The 18,781-nt window shown below is 51.5% G+C and overlaps 8 protein-coding genes across 8 annotated transcripts; 5 read left to right on the top strand and 3 right to left on the bottom strand.

Moving 5' to 3' along the window:
* Positions 1 to 84: 84 nt before the first annotated feature.
* N0V89_009957 (uncharacterized protein) lies at positions 85 to 1,977 on the top strand (the record flags this gene model as incomplete). Its single annotated transcript, XM_056218702.1, has 1 exon — positions 85 to 1,977. The coding sequence occupies one exon, from the start codon at positions 85 to 87 to the stop codon at positions 1,975 to 1,977; it is 1,893 nt and encodes a 630-aa protein (XP_056067967.1).
* Positions 1,978 to 6,513: 4,536 nt separating this feature from the next.
* N0V89_009956 (uncharacterized protein) lies at positions 6,514 to 7,189 on the top strand (the record flags this gene model as incomplete). Its single annotated transcript, XM_056218701.1, has 2 exons — positions 6,514 to 6,628; positions 6,690 to 7,189. 2 exons carry the CDS (start codon positions 6,514 to 6,516, stop codon positions 7,187 to 7,189), a joined length of 615 nt encoding a protein of 204 aa, XP_056067966.1.
* An 871-nt stretch (positions 7,190 to 8,060) lies between these two features.
* Positions 8,061 to 9,863, top strand: N0V89_009955 (uncharacterized protein; the record flags this gene model as incomplete). The annotated part of the gene is made up of 5 exons (XM_056218700.1): positions 8,061 to 8,218; positions 8,280 to 8,567; positions 8,624 to 8,754; positions 8,857 to 9,212; positions 9,261 to 9,863. The coding sequence occupies 5 exons, from the start codon at positions 8,061 to 8,063 to the stop codon at positions 9,861 to 9,863; spliced, it is 1,536 nt and encodes a 511-aa protein (XP_056067965.1).
* A 42-nt stretch (positions 9,864 to 9,905) lies between these two features.
* N0V89_009954 (uncharacterized protein) lies at positions 9,906 to 10,813 on the bottom strand (the record flags this gene model as incomplete). The annotated part of the gene is made up of 2 exons (XM_056218699.1): positions 9,906 to 10,293; positions 10,341 to 10,813. The coding sequence occupies 2 exons, from the start codon at positions 10,811 to 10,813 to the stop codon at positions 9,906 to 9,908; spliced, it is 861 nt and encodes a 286-aa protein (XP_056067964.1).
* Positions 10,814 to 11,145: 332 nt separating this feature from the next.
* On the top strand, positions 11,146 to 11,633 carry N0V89_009953 (uncharacterized protein; the record flags this gene model as incomplete). Its single annotated transcript, XM_056218698.1, has 2 exons — positions 11,146 to 11,493; positions 11,517 to 11,633. The coding sequence occupies 2 exons, from the start codon at positions 11,146 to 11,148 to the stop codon at positions 11,631 to 11,633; spliced, it is 465 nt and encodes a 154-aa protein (XP_056067963.1).
* Positions 11,634 to 11,665: 32 nt separating this feature from the next.
* On the bottom strand, positions 11,666 to 13,447 carry N0V89_009952 (uncharacterized protein; the record flags this gene model as incomplete). The annotated part of the gene is made up of 4 exons (XM_056218697.1): positions 11,666 to 12,062; positions 12,112 to 13,098; positions 13,162 to 13,277; positions 13,352 to 13,447. 4 exons carry the CDS (start codon positions 13,445 to 13,447, stop codon positions 11,666 to 11,668), a joined length of 1,596 nt encoding a protein of 531 aa, XP_056067962.1.
* A 283-nt stretch (positions 13,448 to 13,730) lies between these two features.
* Positions 13,731 to 14,647, top strand: N0V89_009951 (uncharacterized protein; the record flags this gene model as incomplete). The annotated part of the gene is made up of 2 exons (XM_056218696.1): positions 13,731 to 14,104; positions 14,164 to 14,647. The coding sequence occupies 2 exons, from the start codon at positions 13,731 to 13,733 to the stop codon at positions 14,645 to 14,647; spliced, it is 858 nt and encodes a 285-aa protein (XP_056067961.1).
* Positions 14,648 to 15,736: 1,089 nt separating this feature from the next.
* Positions 15,737 to 16,705, bottom strand: N0V89_009950 (uncharacterized protein; the record flags this gene model as incomplete). The annotated part of the gene is made up of 1 exon (XM_056218695.1): positions 15,737 to 16,705. One exon carries the CDS (start codon positions 16,703 to 16,705, stop codon positions 15,737 to 15,739), a length of 969 nt encoding a protein of 322 aa, XP_056067960.1.
* Between the last annotated feature and the right edge of the window lie 2,076 nt (positions 16,706 to 18,781).

The following is an 18,781-nucleotide window of genomic DNA, read 5'->3' as shown; positions in this document are numbered from 1 at the left end:
AGCTCGAGATTTTTGTAACTCTCCGTCCCAACTCACCGCAACCACCACCATCGTCAGCCAGTACTCCGCATTGTGGTCATACGCATGATCTCCGCTATGGAAATCCCAAAGGACAACTTCAAGTGGTTCGGTGAAGGCTTCGACGGCTTTCCGAAGCGGCTACCCGAAGATGTTGTAGAATACATGGTCTTCATCATCGACTCAAAGCTCTCTGAGGTCCAGAATAGAGAGCGTCTTCAAGCTTTCCAGCGCGCACTAACCGCTTTAGAGAAGAAGTTCTTGAAGGAGTACATTTGGCAACGCGACTCTATCAAGCTCGACCTCGTCCGGGAGGAAGGAAAATGGCTGCTGAAAGGCACCACAAATTATGGTGACAGCGTCGCTGACGAGTGGCTCATTGTGTACTTTATGCGAGAGCTAAGTAAAGAGTTCAAAGACGCTTGGATCAGAATCTACGACACAGATGGCGAGTTTTTACTGATCGAGGCTGCTAACGCTCTGCCAAATTGGCTTAATCCAGAGGTTGCAGAGAACAGAGTCTGGATCAATCATCATCGACTCCTTGTCATACCACTCTCCAAGTACCAGACACCAGCGCCGTTAGGCCTGACCGAAGCGCTGTCGATTGTCCGAGAAACACCCGGGCGGCCCCAACACCATCCTAAGATCGAGAAGGAGGCCTTCCATCGTCTCAACGGCTATCCCAATGCTATATCCACGAATCAACATCATGCGACATTACCGATGCCTCGAAAGGTGGCGCACATCCTGCATCTGAACCCTTCGTACATTTCCCCCGCCGTGGAGGCTTTCTACTTGCGGGACCCGGTTGCGCTACGGTTAATACAGCCTGACAAATCAAAAAGGGCGCTTTTCTTTCCTCCAGAAGACTTCGTAGAGATCAGCACCAGGTTTACCAAGGTTCTTTATGCGCAGCTCCTTGGCCAAAATTGGGATCCGCCTGCTGCTCATGATGCGGCTGTGAAAGACCTCAAGAAGCAAGGCACGACACCAGAGAAAGCCGAAGTCGCCGTGAAACTCGTCGCAGGCCTTGAAATGCTCCTCCAGCACGAAATCTATGCGGACAAGCCGGCAGTCAGAGAGATCCAACTGCTCCTGGAGGATCTGGACACAGGCGCTGATGTTTTACCAACAGATGCTGAGATTGCAGCCTGGCCCAAGCGCGACGATGACGAAGCTTGGTTGAACATCGACTTTGCGGAGTTCGAGCGCGAGCTGGCTGGCAAGGGCGGGAAGGAAGGCTTTGGGGACAAAGACGCCCAGCAGAATTTGAAAAAGATGGTGGAGCGTTTCAACGCGTTCTTGGCGGATGATGAAGCCGGTATCGACGGTGCTGGTGGTCTTGACCCCATGGACATGGATGATGACTCCGACGCAGAGGGTCGCGAGTGGGAGGACCCTGAGGATTCTGACTCATCATCTGACCACAAAGGCGCGGACGAAGAGAGCGATAACGCGGATGCCGATGCCGAATACGCAGAGTACGAAAAAGCTTACGAGACATTCATGACGCTATCTGCGGCTGAAAAGGCTATCTTGACGGATGACGCCCGCGAGTTGGCCCTTGCAGAAGAGGCAGATCGTGAGGAAGACGAGGAGATCAAGAAACTCTCGGATATGATGGAGGCAGAACTGTTTGGCCATGGCGCACTGAACTTGGATCCTGAGCGGGGCCAAAAGAGCGCCAAGGGCCAAGCGACCCAATCGATCTCGTCGGCCAAGGGCAAGGGTAAAGCGGAGGTAGAAGAGCTACCGGAGGAAGGCTCCGACGACAGCGATGGCGATGTATTAGACGAAGACTACAACCTAGCAGAGAATATGCTCAAAGCGTTCAAGGGGCAAGTCGGCACGGCAGGTCCGGCAGGCAATTTGATGGGGTTGATGGGTGTGCAGTTTCCACCGGACGCGGACGACGAGCAGAAGAGTCGAGGGCAGGGCAAGGCTCCGCTACGGTAAGCTTAGCGTCAATCACTATGATACACCTCTGATGCATCACGATGCAAGGCTTCGTGTTGTATCTCAGAATTCGGAAGTGCAATCGACGATCCAATACATTGGCCGAATACCAACAACGTCCATGCATCTACCATTGGTCAGATTGCGGAACCTCTATGCAACCGTCTACCTCCTACGCCCGTCTTGAATGTGGTCTTCTCTATCGTACAAAATTTTGCTTCTCAAGTCTATGTCTACAAGTCATGACCTCTTGTCTAACCGGCTGTTCGGTAATGCGTCAACCAATCCTGTTCCCCAATGGCCGATTCCCGCGCCGCGGCTCCACCAACGCGACAGCGATGATTCACACCTGTACTCGCTTCACTGAGCCTCATTCTGTGACCCTTTGAATTGCTTGGCGACTGACTTTTATGACCCTGGCCCTTTTCCTTTCCCCTGCTCTTGCGCCGATCCCGCCTTCTCGCCTAACTGCTCCCGTTTCGCTCCAGCAAACGGCCATGGGTGCGGCACGCGTGGTACCTGAAAAGGTGCCGTAATGGGATATCTTGCTGGAGGTGGCTGTTGCTGCGGCGCTGGAGGTTGGTAGTGGTGGAACTGTGTGGCAGTGGCAGTGGGTTGGCCAGCTTGCTGCTGAGGTTGCGCCTGAGGCCGTGGTCGTATGGTCTGGTATTGCTGCGCTGTCGAGCTTGGAGTGGATGGCGAGGTCATGGGAGCGCCGGTGGCGGATCGAGAGTACGTGTTGTGCCAGTTCGCTGGGTTGTGGGGATGTTTGCTCGGATCCATTGTTCGCTGGCGGTAGTTGCCTCTTGGAACACCTTGCAAAGTTCAGGTTCGGGATTCCAGGCCTCACGTGCTGGCTGTCGGTTGCTCTGTATGATCGAGTTGCTCGAATGTTGGAGAGAAAGAGGAGCCGACGAGATCAGGGAGATGTGGTGAACAACGTCTCCTGGACTACTGGAGCTTGTGAGGATGGCACTCGGGTTGTCTTTCCCGCTTGATTTGCACGTGCTATCAGGCAACACTTATATGAGATGAAGTGATTTGGCGAGCGGTTGTTGTTGTGTGTGGAGGAGCTGGAGGTATGTACGAGTGCAACAAGTCGAGACTGGCTCATGGGTCGCGCTGCGTATGGACAAAGAAAGCAAGCAACAGCTGGATGATAGAGAACATGCAATACACTGCGAGTCGTTTAGTAGCAATGGTGTTTCTGGTATGGTCAAGGTGCATCCATACTAGGTCTTCGCCTATGCGAATCCTGCGTACCTAGGTATACCTCCAGCCTACTTAAGGCCTCGCACACACCGACAACGTGTACTATTCTGCAATCTCACTAGCCATCGACGTTGCAGCGCAAGGTACGTGCAACGTACGTGCAACGTGCATGCATGAGCGAGGAAGTGCCACGTGTGTACTGATGCGGAAGGTCGCGAGGTAGCAATCCTCCCGCGTAGGCCCGCTCTGTTTTATTAGAGTATCTTGGTATGGCTAACGGTGCGGCTACATCTACCTTGACCGTATCTGGAAAGGAACGCGGCTGATACCCGTGACTCATGACGATGCTTCCAGTGAATGCTCACGCACCGCATACGCGGACTCTAGGGCTCAGGGCTCAACCCCACGCATGTAATACGAGGCTTGCTCACTTATAGTACCAACACATGCACGCCACAATGGCGGACGTCTGTCCGTCCACTAATCCATCATGGCGTCATCACCTCGGCAGTACTGGCAGACTTCTGGAAATCTCTTCGAGACGCCCCCAACGACTCGGCGCCCCTGGACACCCGATCCGGCAGCTGTCGCAGCGCATAGGGCAGCTACTAGCCCAGATATCCCTTGCCCAGCCGGCGTCTAGCTCCGCTCCCATCGGACATGCAGGTACAGGAGAACGGTGCCCCATACCACGCGGTCCGACCCAGATTCTGCGAAGCTCGCGTGGCATGGCCCCGGATCGAGCGAGACAGTTTCTAGAAGCGTTTTAGCGTTTTGGCGTTTCTGAGCCGCATTTAGTCTACGCATGGACATCTTCACACCTTAGCTTGGGGTCCATGGGCTATACCCCAATCTACACTCGGGTCGAACACCAAAAATGGTATTGCATAGCACTCTGCTGCGGTAAAGATTTGTAACCAGCCGGCATAGGGGCGAATCGGATGCAAGCGAGATCTTCAAACGGGCGGATTGGATACCATGTCTTTGTGAGTCAGGGGCATTGAAACGTGCTCTCTTGTCGTCGCACGGCGGTGAACTATGGCCGGCAGTGAGGCTTCGTATATCCGGACCTCATCGTCCTCATCCCTGATGATCATCAAATCTCACCATGCACTAGCGAGACCCGGCGCTGCGGCCATTCTGGCAGGGCCTCGCGTGCAGTAGTCCAGACATCGGGTAGCGAGCACTCCTCTTACCACTGCTGCAGTGCTGCTTACCATGCACTGCCGCCCAGGTACCGTTAGACTAAGCTGTACGAAATATGACGAGATGTTTCATAGTGGCCACGCAGTGAGTTGTTGGTCCAAGCAGAGGCTGTTACACACTACGGACTTCGACTAATTTACTAATCGGGTAATATCAGCACGCGATTGGCCAATCAGAAGACTTCACCACTAGAAAAACCACTAAAGAAAATCTCAAATAGACAAAGCGGCTGTTGGCCGTCGCGTGGCCTCCTTGCTGCGCCGTATGGTCGACCTTTTTTCGGAAACGTATGGGGCCAAGTCTAAGGTACGGTCGGAACGACGTTCCATGGAAGCTCTCTAAGAGGGGTTGATGCCCGACACCTCAGAACTCAGTTGACACTTGATCTTCCAGAGCTAGTTCAACAGTATGCAGTATCTTCGCGTCGCTCTTCACGTGCGAGATCGAGTATATTGATCGCTCTTCTGGTTTATTTGAAAGCGTGGGCTAACGTTATTCTTACGCCCTAAAGACTAATTGAGGAGCTCGTATATATGACCAACACAGGCGTTCTGGATCAGGTTTAAACCATGAAGAGACACATTGTAGTCATCATCTGCAGCCTAGACCTTTCAATCAGCGCCTTATTACACAAGAACCTACCATCTACTACAAATGCACTATAATTATCTGACCCCGGGTGATCCTCGTCGTCTCCCGCCCGCCCGATCTGCCGTGTCACACTGTGAAACCACTACGTTCCCGAAAATCGGCATCATCTTCATGCAAGTCATGATGTGCAACGAAGGAGCCAATCAGCGAGCTCCAAAATGACGCAGATTGCACAAGACAGGATCTTCCTCCAGGATTGACGCGGACTCTCCGGAAGGGCGTCGGAGATTATTATAGTACATTTGCCGGATGAAGACGGAACGTTGGTAGGTGGTGTAGTAGTACACTCGGGTACACTCCGATCACGTGTCGGGAGCGCCGAGATCTCGTGGATCACTACAGTTGGAGGCTTAGATTGGGCAGATTGAATCTTCTCCTTGGTATTACAAATTTCGAGTAGTAGATTGGCGTAGGTACATGAGAATCCAAGGGAGCCACATTCTTCGGGAATCTCCGCGTTTGGGCTGGACGTGTACAATTTGATTGCTAATACGAGGTATACGGAAACCTATTCGAGCACATGACCTTGCGAAACATAACATCACAATGCAAAGTGTAGCGAAAGCCCTGTTCTATTTCTATCCCACTGTGTAACCTTTAATGACAAGCGAGCGAGCAGACCATTACCAAGGTTTGCCACACAAGCATGATGGATCGCTCTTTCCCAGAGGTAATGTGGGCATGGAAGTGTATAAACCAAACATGCTTCTTTTCTCGATGACACGTGATGACTACCTAGGTAGACAATCCGATGAGCAATTTGCCACATTTCCGCTGTCACGTTGACTTCTACAATACTCAGCGGACCTGCTAGCAATTACGGAGTGAGCAAATAAGAGTGTTCCTTACAAGTATATAGTCACTTTTAGCTGCTACGTTTTCAAGGCCATGCGAAATTTCAGAATACTGTAAATTACTACGAGGCCTCGTCGCATTCGGATGATTGGAAGGCACTGTGAAACAGGCTGCTGACTCTATTCTCTTATACCACATTATCTTTCTCACTTTAGACCTGAATTGGATAGTACACGAGATTTTCAGCACTCTGTATAGTCACATCCACGCCGGCCTTAGACAAGGTATGATCATACGCTGTTGGAAAGTATTCAGTGGTATGTTGATAATTACCTAGTTTGCCTATCGTGCAGTGAATTGAGTCCACCCTCACGCCCTTGGAAGACAAGAAAGTATTCAAGAATATCGAGGTGACCGCCGATATCAGTCCTTGTTACTTCAACCAGCCACGGTCACCAGAATGACTCCTTGGATGTACAAACTCGAAATCTTGGTGAAGTGCAGTTGGTCGTCGAGTTTCTGGTATTCACCAAGTTTTCGAAAACACAGTTCATGTATATAAACTCCATCGCCCAGCTCTAGGGATCGGAACCTCGTTATACAAATCGGCAGGGACTGCTACTCTGAACGACATCACATCTACTCCTCCACAACAACGATATATACAAAACTATGGCTGCTTCTGCCTATTCAACTCAGGACACATCTGTGTTTCCCTTCCCAGTCGACCAGGTCCAGATCGACCCCACCAAAACCCCGGAGCCTTACAATAATGGCCTTCGTATTTGTAAGTATAAGCCACATAGTCTGAGAACAGGAATCGAGAACTAACATCAATCCCCCTCCAGTCCAGAATGCGCCTGTCAACTGGGTTGGCAACAACGAGTGTAACCTGCATTCTACGGCGATTATCACTCAATACGCCTACCATGACGTCAAGTTCTACTATATCATCTACGAGGTTTCTTCCAGCAATGGCGCCACCATGGAACATGGCTGGCTTCCCTTCGCCTACGCCGGGGGCTTCCTGGAAGGCGAGTGGGAAGATTACAAGAACGACAGCGAGGAGTTCACTCACTCCGGCATCATCAAGGACCTCCGCGATGAGGCTACTAACTGTTTTGCTGACCTCCTATCCGCATCCATTACCGATGGTGGCGACGCCACCCGCTCGCTCGCGGAAGAGACGATGATTCTGACTCTTTCTGGTCAACTCACTGACATCATGGACAAGCATATCGCAGCCATGAAGGCGAGAGCGAAAGGAATCAAGGAGTTGGACGAAGTTTTGGATGATATTCTGAAGAACAACCCCCCTGGTGCTCAGGGGAGTGCCAACGGCGCTTGAACAATGACGGTCGTACCCTGGACGAACTTGAACAATGCCGGCCGTACCTTGGACGAAAATCATTTACTGGGATTACTGATTTGGGGGTGCTTTTCGATACCTCCAAAGGCTCCACGATGCGAATTAATCATGTACGCAATCCACTTTACCCCCCAGAAGCCCTCAAGAAACCTATATGTTACCTGTTCCGAGGTGCTGAATGAAACATCGGCGGCGCTGTCACCAGCTTGCACCTCTCACGACTACCACAAGTGGAAGGCTCGAACATGGATGGATCATAGCTTTGAAGTTTTGTACTTGTTTTGTTTGCATTGCGGCAAATGGCGTTAGATAAGGAGCTTAAGTTCGACTGGACACTGGCACTGAAATACCTCGCTTTGAGGAAAGCATTGGGAGCATTTGTCGATACATACTCTGCTGAAATTCTACTTGGTAATTTGCGGTTGAAGATACTGTCTTGGTGATTGTTCCACGAGTGTTTGAACAAGCCATCACAGCGTCCAAATTAGCTCTAGCATTCTACACTGCATCCTAAAGCGGCTCATCGCGCGAGGTGGGCTAGCCTCCTTGAGCTAGTGCATCCCCATTGCAGGTCCCACCACGACTCCATCTTGAATATGAATCTCAGGAGATTTTGTCAAAACTATACGCAAAATGATATGGTACGTTCGCGCACCGAGCTACTTTGGGCGGCTGTGGAGTCAGTTTGTCTGATTAAGGACTAGCCATCTCCAGTCACTATAATCGTTTTCCACTTGTAGAATAGTGAGCCGGCAGATGGGAGTGTATAAAGTCGCTGTCTGATGCCTCGAAGTTGCTTTATATCCCATCTGTCTTCTTCTGTTTGAAAGTGCAGCTCTCCTTCTCAGTCATGGTGAAATTGCAAACCTCCTTCGGGTCCTTCAAAGGCATTCGTGGAGATGGTGTAGTCCAATATCTCGGCATCCCGTACGCGAAAGTAAAGGACCATTTGAGTGCACCGGCGACAGTTGAATGTTATGAGGGTGTTGTCAACGCTACGAAGTATGGGTACGTCTTCCACGTAATTCCATTCGCACCGACCGTGGCCTATGAAATTTAACGTATCCAGTCCCCGCGCTCCAGCGGCAGACGCAAGCCTTTTCGAGCAGCAGGTCCTCATCCAACAAGTCATGGACGATGCACCCTCGCCGCCTATGTCCGGCACGGAATGTCTCAACCTAAACATTACAGTGCCCTCATCTCTCAAAACAGAGGCGAGAGAAGCACTCCCTGTCATGGTATTCATACACGGTGGAGGGTATATCATGGGCAGCAACTCCGCGCCGTACTTCGATCCGTGTCGGTTGGCCGCGCTCTCCGTCGAGATGGGCACGCCTGTTATCGTTGTTAGCATCAAGTAAGCCACTATCCAAACCCAGTGCATCAGACACAGCCACTGACCAAGGTATACAGCTACCGCCTAGCCGTCCTAGGCAACCTCACGTCCGCAGAACTCCGCGCCGTAGGATATCCTGGCAACAACGCACTCAGAGACCAGAAGTGCGCTATTCAGTGGGTCAATGGGCATATTGCTGCCTTTGGCGGTGACGCGGAGAATGTGACGGCGTTCGGGGTGAGCGCTGGCTCAGGTATTTCCCTTCGACCGTTTCCTTGTCAGGTTGTGTTCCAGAGCTAATACGGAGCAGTTGCTGTGCTGACGCAGCTTTTCTCGAAGAAGCCGCTATTCAAGCGTGCGATTTCTATGAGTGGAACGCCACTTATGTTGAAGCCGCTGTCCTTAGACGTTGCCGAGAGTACGTACCAAGCCATCATCGCCGCGCTTGGGCTCAACGATGCGAGCGTGGAAGAGCGTATCCAGCGCCTGATATCGATTGCTCCGGAGGAGCTCGTCGAGAAGACAGCGATGAAAGCTCTGCTGGCGCCGTTCCTTGACGACGATGTCCTCCCCGAAGCTATCACGTTTGAAAAGCTTGCTTCTGGACTGGATGTCCCTGGTATGAAGTGGTGTGAGGAGCTCATGATAGGAGATTGTCGACACGATGTACGCCTACCTGACTAATCCTGATTGGTGCAGTACTCATACACACAGGGCAACGTCACCTTCTTCATGGGTCTTGGGTCCCGGACCCAGAACCTCGCCGCTGATCTGTACACCTCTCTCTCAGCCAGCTTGGGGGCTGCTTCAGCAATAGCAGTGTTAGAAGCGTACGGTATCAGACTTAGTACTTCAGACGACGCTGCACTCCAAGCTACCATTGATCTCGCAACAGATATCGTGTACGCTGCCCCCGCACTTTCGTTGGCGCAAGCGTGGCCTGGCAAAACATACGCGTACCATTTCAACGAGGGGAACCCGTGGGAAGGTCAATTCAAGGGTATGGCGACGCACATGCTGGATGCGGCGTTTCTTTTCCACAATTACAATGAGAGAATGGACAAAGGTGTGAAAGACATTGCGAGGGCATTTGCGAGAGCCGTTGTAGCTTTTGCCAATGGGATGGTGCCATGGAGAGAGTTCGATGAGGACCATGGGAGTGTGAAGATATTCGGGGGTGGAGAGGTGGACCGTATGGTTGGGAGCAATGGCTGGGCCAATGGGAGACGAGATACGTTGTTCAGGCTTGCGGAAGAGGGGAAGGTGGATCTGGACGGGCTGAGCGTGGCGTGGGATAAGTTCCTCGCTGGAAATTGAGGTGGATAGAAAAGCCTACTCATATACAAGAAGAGTTGTTCATCATTCAAAGTTCGGTCTCTCCGGCACTTTTTGGTATCCCAAGTCCCAGATGCTCTGGCTCTCCTCACCTATCCATCTCTGACTCTCATTCACCCAGTCCACGCATTTCCTGAAGTAAATGTTCTCCTGCGACAGCTCGATCGTTTCAGCCGTAAGGGTGTCGTCTGCCAATATTGCATCGATGGCTTTCAATGCCGTAGCCATGGGCGTGATGTGCTCCTTCGGCCAGAGCGGCAGGATCTCGGGCGGACAGAGGCCCGTTGGGATGAAGGCCGGGCAGATTGCGTTGACAGTAATGCCTTCTTTGACGAGGATTGGCCCGGCTGCGCGGACCAAACCCACGATACCGTACTTGGAGGCAGTATATTGTGGGTTTTGTGTCATGAAGCTATGCTTGTAAGTCCTTCTCTCTCCGCATGATGTCGGATTGCTTACTATAATCCCGCCGCCGAACTCGTTGCCACAAACTTTCCCTTTCCTCCACCGGCCTCTTTGCTTCGCCTTACGTAGTACTTGAACAACCACAGTCCCTGGATCACTGCCTCGAGATTAACTTGCATGCTCTTGGTGTTCAGGGGTTTGACTAGGCCCTCCGCGTCCACCTCCTCTTTCTCCGTTCCATCATACAGCATCTGTCTGTCGTCGATGCCAGCGTTTGCATGGAAGAAATCGAGGCGATTGCCACCCCATTCGTAGGCTTGTTTGAACAGGCGTGCTTGTGATGGGTACGAGGCGACATCGACCTGGATGAAAGTCGCATTGTCACCGAGCTTTTTGGCGGCTTCGGCGCCAGTAGTAGGATTGAGCTCTGCGATGACCACGCGGAAGCCTTTGCTATGAAGGTGCGTTGCTACGGCCAGGCCGATGCCTGAGCCTGCACCTGTTACTACCGCCACTGGTTTGGACATGGTGGAGGTTCTCGTGAGTTCAGTGTCGTTACTGTTACGCCTATTTACGTTACGGATCAGTCGGGAGGGTCGCCCAGAGAAGCTGGATGTCGACCGAATAAGATCAGATGCACGTTCATATTCAGATGGTGTACAGCTATTAGACGGTAGTTGTGGAGTAGAGACGACCCCACATCACTCCGGCACACTCGCAGCGCGGAAGAATGCCGCTAGCCCCGCACTAGGCCTCATAGAACGATGAGGGGTATCCATTTGACCTCGTACCCCATCTTCCCCCACCCCTGCCTCAATCCTCCAATACTACCAATCCTCAATCGCCAAGCCTTCCCAAAATGCCTACGGCTAAGGAAATCGAGCAAGCCCACAAGACGCTTTTCGAAGCGGGCATTGAAATTCGCCGTGAGGTAGCCGGAAGCGACTACGTTGATGCCGCCCTGCAGCGCTTCTCTTCGGACTTCTCCAAGCCGTTGCAGGATTCGTTGACGGAGATAGGCTGGGGCTGGATATGGAGCCGGCCGGGCCTCACGCGTAGACAGAGGAGCTTGCTGAATCTGGGCATGTTGTGTGCGTTGAACAGGAGCACTGAGCTGGGAGTTCACGTCCGAGGTGCGCTGAACAATGGGCTGAGCGAGGTGGAGATTAGGGAGGCATTACTCCAGGTTGGAGTATATTGTGGCCTTGTAAGTTATACTCTACGATGAAGTACATTCTTGGACACCGTACTTACCTTGCACAGCCAGCCTCCCTGGAAGCATTCAGGGTTGCCGAAGATGTCATCAACAAATACAAGAAAGACGCTAAACCCAAGGCGAAGCTCTGATCAAAACATAACATGAGTCAATATCTACCTCATCAAAAGTTTATCCCCTCCTTTTCTGCTTGTGCGAACTCCTCCTTCATGACCTCCGCCCGTTTCTCACTCCTCGGCACAATCTCACATTCGAACGGTATCGGCACAGAGAAGAAGCCCTTCTCCATTTCCTGCGTCGGTTCTACGAGTTCACCATCTGGGCCTTTCTTCCTCTCGATGTTGAAACCCCACAAGACTCGCGAGATGTTGATGAACAAAGAGCGCTCTGCTACATGTACGCCAGGACACACACGCCGTCCAGCTCCATATGTAAAGTGGTCGCGCTCGTACGGGTCAGGTGCGTTAATGTAATCGGCGGCAGAGAGGGGTTTGTCGAGGTACCGAGAAGGATCGAAAGCCTCCGGGTTCTCCCACAGATCTGGATCGCGATGGATGGCCCTAGTTCCTACTCAGTCGCTGTAGAATCAACATATAGGAATAGACTTACCACCAGTTCAGCACAGCCACCGACCCCTTCGGAACAAAGTACCCCTCGTACCAGTCGTCCTCACTGGTCGCATGTGTCATACCAAACTTGTTTACAGGCCGCCACCTCAGCACTTCTTTGATCAGGCTCCTCACATACGGCAGATTTTGTTCGTCTTCCCATGTCGGTAGCCTTTCGCTCCCAACAACACGATCCAACTCTTCCTGTGCCCTTTTCTGCGCATCCTGAAACAGCGTCATACATAGCATGAAATTGTTCAGCGTCGTCGCCGTAGTCTCCGATCCCGCCTCAATCAAGCCACCGCACGTATACGCCGCAGCCAGGTCGTCAATTCCGCTCTTCGTCGGGTCGTTCAAATAGAAGGTCTTGGTAAAACAATTTTTTGCCTCTCCGGCATCTGTCTCTCTTTTCAGCCTATTCCACAAATCTAAGTACACCTTGCTATCGTGCTCGAACGCGCGGCGTCCATGCGTACGCCAGTTTCCGAGCAGCCGTTCAGGAAGGAACGTCAGCGAGGGGAAGCTGTCGATTGCGTAGGCCCCTGGAGCAGTCATCTTTGTGAAGTTTTCTAGTACGTTATATATCTTCTTGATGAGCGGGTCTTCCCAAGAGGGGATGCGGTAGCCGTAGGTGACAAGCATGATGACAGAGGCTGAGTAGCGCCGGTTCATCATGTAGAAGTCCTTTGGGCTGGTAAGGAAGTCGACGAGCAGTTGTTTCGACTCGAAGTCTTGGACGGGCTGGTACTTGACAGAGGTGTTCAGGTTGAGGAGCGCGTGCGAATGCTTGCGAATGGAGCGCCAGCGCTGGCCGTAAGGCATAAAGAGTTGGCGGCGACCGGCGCTCATGACATCTTGGGCTAGAGGAAATGGTGCACGCGAGGAGTAGACGGAGGATTTCTTGTCCATGAGATCTTTTACAGCTTTCGGGGTCGAGAGCCAGATGTAGTCTGTGCCCCCGAGCTTGGTGTAGAAAATTGGGCCATACCTGGAGGGAAGTCAGTATGCCTTCTCATTGCGTTCATCTATTGGAAATCTTGCAGGTACGTACTGTTTGTGCCACGCGGTGACTTTGTCGCGCACGGCTTCGCTGTCCGCAAAGTCCAGGAGATGACCAATGAAAGGAAGTCCTGGCGGTCCCGGAGGCAATTTGCGTCTTCGCGAGTCCTGTATTCCATCAACGCCCTGATCTTTTTTATTTCAAGAACATGTCTTCAGTGTCATCCAGTTACAATACTTACTTTGATGGAGTTGGGCACGAGATAGAAGTACACCGTCAAGAACAACAGCACCGGCGCTGAAACAAGGAGCACACCCTGTATCAGCAACGAACCCATTATTGATTCTCGTCGAGATTTGATGTCGCTAGAGCTGTGTCGTACGTAGGTATACCTTCTCGATCTAGCTCATCCCCAGACGATGATTGGGGAACTGGGGGAACCCCTCTCCACTTCCCCGCAAAGTTACCTGCAGCCCCACAATCTACCACCTCCTAGTACGCTTTTTGTAAATAACGATCTATCAAGTCGAGATTTCACACGAAGAGAGAGGAAATAGACAAAAAGCAAGACCACATATTGTGGCTGCATTGAGCACATCGACTTTCCGAAGTGGTTTACCATGCCGCTCGAACGCGACGCCGAAGGCCACACCTACATCCGCCATCCAAACAACCAAGTCACGCACTACATCCGCGACTCCTTCGTTGATCCTTGGAAGCCAGCAGAAACTATACTGATACAACACGGTTTTGGTCGCCACGCAGAATTCTGGTACCATTGGATTCCCGTCCTATCACGAAAATACCATGTCATCCGACGCGACTTGCGAGGCCACGGACGATCTAGCTACGCGAAAGAATCCGACAATTACAATCTGAATCTCGATACCATAGTTGATGAAATAGTAGACACTCTCGACCAGCTAGGTGTGGAAAAAGTGCATTTCCTGGGCGAAAGCACGGGCGGAATGTTAGGTGAGATACTGGCTGCGAAGTACTTACCCCTTCTCCACGACTTCATCATCACAAGAACAAAATCTGAGTATCATCTAGACACCCAGAACGCCTGCATTCCCTGACTGTCTGCTCCACACCAACGCACCTCCCGCCTCCAGCCCTCAACCTTTTCGCCTTCAACCACGAGGATTGGCCTACCGCCTGCCGCACGCTCGGCTCCCGTGGGTGGACCGAAGCTCTTTCTAAAATCCCTGGCACTATTCCAATCACAGATCCTAATTACCTCCCCTGGTATCTCGACCGGATTAGTCTGAGCGATGGCGAGGGCTTAGCCCAGTACGCACAGTTTTTGATGACGCTGGATGCAAGGCCGTATTTGGGGGAGATTAAGGTGCCGACGCTCATATTGGCGCCGAAACATAGTGCGGCGACAAGTATGGATGAGCAGACAAAGTTGGCTGGGATGATAGAGGGTGCGAGATTAGAAGTGATTGAAGCGGTGGGTCATGAGATTTATGTCACAGGGGCAGAGAGGTGCCAAAGCGCATTCTTAGATTTCCTTGGGGGGTTGGGAAAATGAGACGTTATGTTGCGAAGCTTATATGTCGGGATCGTAGAGTATTTCGTACCCTTGGAACGTAATCTGAGGGGGGGAAGTTGCTGCGTGTCCAGTGGACGTAGACAAGTTAGATACTGCAATGCAAAGATCATTCCGCGAGAACCTGACATCATTATCACCGCCAAAACCTCACGGCGCCAGAGGCAGATGACAGCACGTCTAACCATGCAGTGATGGGACCATTACAGAGACGCCGGTTCAGGATGCTATTAGAGTCAAGATCATGGGTGAATAGAAAGCCTTCCCCAAGGCAGACGTAGGGGGACTGTGAATCGCTGTTTTGCATGGAGACGGCGACGAGAGGGCGGAGATAGTACTCCACAGTTATTGTGAAAGAGGAGAGCAGCTTTCGGATGGCAGCAACATCGCCTCGGAATGCACTTAAGAAGTTGAAGTGATTAAGGATCGTATCTGCAAACCCTTGTCGGTGGCGCAGTTATAGGTCCAATCCCATTGCTGCGGAACTGAGCTTACTGTCGTCGCCAAGCGGTTTTTACTGTTCGTTCAGCACACTCTCCCCGACCTCGTTCTTGAAAATTCCCGAAAACCAAGGTATTTGTCCTCCTGCATCTGTCTCGTACCCTGTACCTCAAGCCTTCATAAAGGCCACAACATGCCTCACATAATCATCCAACTCGATCTCAGTATTGGTTCGCGTACCGCGCGTCTCTTTGAAGCACCTTGAAATCACCGTTATGATTATCTTGATGAACGAGTCATTTTCGCCATGGTACGCGGTGACCGTGAAAAGAGTTTCAATGTGCATTGTCTTCTGTGAGCTCAATAATATGCCACGCAGCCATTGGCGTGCTGTAGCCTCGGCCACCTCGAGCTGACCTCGGGAATCTTCTCATCACGTGCCCACCGTCCCGCCCAGCAGTTGCGCAAAGGCTTAGTCATATCTAAGCTGGAACAATTTCCGACGTAGTACCTAGGGTTTCTAGCTTAGGATTGCTCGGTTGTGCGATTAAGTCGCCTGATGTTAGCTTGGTAGATTCGGGCTCAGAGTGGTCTTCAATTTGTTCAAGTCTCCTGTTCCACTTTTTTTTTTCATATCATCTTCCCATCCTCATACGCAGGTTGCGGCAGCGGATCCGAAATCCCATAATTCCCATAAAAATCTATCATGCTCTTCCTCTTACTCTGCATCGCCTCCTCCAGATCCTGCGACACGAAGATTTCCATTCCGCCGCTCTGATCGGTTCCCCTATCTTCAGACGAAAGCTTGTAGCCCACACCAGCTGAGGGATTGGGCGACATGACTGTCGAGTTGTTCGTCCGCAAGATTCGCAGCCAACGAGATTCCGCATGCCGCTTGAAGACGTCTTCGAGGTCGAAAAGATCCTGCATTGAGAGCATGTAGTGTTTGCCGGAGCGCAGCTTCCAGAAGAAAAGGACGGACAGTTCGATGTTCTCCACAGCTTCCAGCGATGTCAGTAGCGTGTCCATAGTCTTCATTAGATCTTTTGCAATCCTGATCTGGTCTTCGATACGGTCGTTCTTGGAGAGCACAGTGTAATTCCATTCCACGTAGAATCGGACATGGGTGACAAATTTCAGCATGGGCAGCTGCAGGATATGTGGCGAATATTCGAAATGGCCATTATTTATCCGCGAATTGCGCAGTTCGGCATGTAGTGTAAGCTTGCTGCGGCGGAAATAACTTTGCAAGATCTCGTTTCGCAACTGTCGATTGATCATTTGCAGATTCGGATGTAATCTGTGCTTTTTCGGCACGCCATGGCCGTAGCCGAAGATGTCGTGGCGCCAGGGCTCATGAACCATATCTGCTCCCCACAAACATGTATGCAATTCAGGTCGGTGGCTATTGGCGATGTCAGGGAGCGCGAAGTCGAATATCCGATCCCGTAGTTCTCTCGGTAGTGCCAGCAGGCTTGAGCTCAATTCCCTGGGGTTTAGGTCCAGTAGCATCTCTAGTTCGCGTAGGAGCATGCTTTGTCGCTGTACCGAAAAGTCCTCGCTGCCAATGGACATGACAGAGAGCTTCTTGTCGTTCATGGCGGCCATGTGGAGTCAGACAAGGCTGTCTGTTTAGAAGCGATACCAAGTAAGCCGGTCGTTATAATAGAGAGATATTAAGGTAATCGAGTGCGGGGAATCGTAAGCCCTAGAAGTGATGTGGAAGAAATGAACCGGCGTGGTGGAATCTAGTCGCGAGCAGAGAGGATTTTGACGGTGTCGTGGAGCTCCACGAGGCGGTATGCCGCCGAGCGAGTCATTGGTGGACGCTTCGGCGGTTGGCCGCAGGGGGGGTCGATCCGACTGTTGGTTCCGTAGATCATCACGTGCAAAACGGAGCGGCCCGTGCTTGAGTTTCGGTAGGGTTTTATGCTTGGGTGCGACAACTTCAGCCCCGCCCTGAACAATGGCATCGAACCCTCAAACAGCCCTCGAGACATTGTCGAGCGCACAGAAGACTCCGTGCGTGCTGAGGACGCGACAAGCCTTGACAAGACGCTTGTGTCTTGGTAAATCCCGCAGGAGTGGACGGCAAGCGCACGCGGCAGCCCCCACCCAACATGCAAAGTGCATTGAGGACTTGCGCCACATACAACATGAACTTGGGCTATTGTGTGGTGTGAACTCCTGCATATTGCCTACTTCACTATGGGGCGAGAGAGATGTACCATAGGTACCTAGGTAAGGAGCAGTCTGCGAGCGACATGGTATCCCAGCGCCAGAACGTATGGTCTCCTCCACTCACTCGGAGCCAATTGACGAGGAAGTGATGCAGTGGTTCAGGCTTTCCGACTGTGTTTGACACGCCGCTGAATAGTATTGGATCACGGTACGATGTGTATGATCTTCGCTGTCCTTTAACCAGATCAGGCCTCTGCACCCACTGCTTCCCGTCCGACTCCACCAGCGCCATAACCCAACACCCGGTCATGTTTACGCGTCTCAAGTCAATGCATGTGGCTAGGCTGAGCGCTGTAACATACGTGCAGCACCGAGCATATATCTATACGCTTGCACCAATGATCAAGCTGTTGTACAAAAACTGGGGTGATGATGTGGGCTGCATGCTGGTGGATTTTGCCAAACCGAATCTAAACCAGGGCACAATCATGGAATGTAAAGATAAGGACGCGGGTTGACCTGGATGAGGTAAAGCAGCAAGAACAGACGCGTGATCAATGATATCGTAGGCAAACTCCCTGGCACGGTGGAATCGGCTCAAGACAGCAGTGGGTTCAATTGAGCACCTGGAATATCAGACGAGCTTACATTCCTCGTTGCTATTTCGCGAAATCGTTTGAAGCAGATTTCTGTTGGTGACAGTGTAAATAGCCAACATAGACCGAAAATCTCAGAACGTTTTGTAATGTAAGGCTTAAAGCTAGCAGGAGGACGAGCCATTTCTTCGTTGAAAAATTCCTCACGATCCACGAAAGGACCACGATCACCGTATATTGAATTCCAGAACCCAGGATATCTACCGTTCAGGTACTCTATGATAACGAACCAGAACATATTACACAGTCTAAATGACGCATGACCTCTTGCCATCTATCTACCAACCGCTTTTCACGTCCACACCTCACAATAGAAATCACAGCCATCAACTGATCTCCATCTTCCAGAGCTTTTCCATCGGGTTTCCTTACTTCGAATCTGCTCTTTATCAGCCTTGCCTACAGAGCGCATACAATTAAAACCCACCTATCCTACTATCCATCTGCAACGGAACGTGGCAGCACCCTTCCCATCTTTGTTCTTGGGCAATTGGCTGAACAAACAATTGCTTCTGCTGTATATGATACGATTTGGTATCTGTACGGACAAAAGAGGTGACGCATGATTGGTCCATCTCAAGCCGTTGCGCGCGGCAGTGGCCAACGCAGGTTCCGGCGTGGTGGGCTAGTTGGATACCGTTCATCGTTTGATTGGCAACGTAGGTCAAAGTGTTGTGTGTAGTTGTTTGTAATTGTGGAATGTTTGTTGTCTGAGTAGTGTATGATGCTGATAATCAAAACGGGTACGTACAGCATGAAGACATTTTATAGATAGCACGGAAGCCCAACATGTTCTTGTTATCTCTCTGCATTATTGGGTGGCGTGGCAAATCGCGGT

Source organism: Didymosphaeria variabile, assembly GCF_027946475.1.
Source record: "Didymosphaeria variabile strain IMI 356815 chromosome Unknown scaffold_7, whole genome shotgun sequence".
In the NCBI taxonomy this organism is placed as follows: Eukaryota; Fungi; Ascomycota; class Dothideomycetes; order Pleosporales; family Didymosphaeriaceae; genus Didymosphaeria; species Didymosphaeria variabile.
The sequence above is the reverse complement of the archived record's forward strand: the minus strand, read 5'-3'. Positions and strand labels throughout refer to the sequence as shown.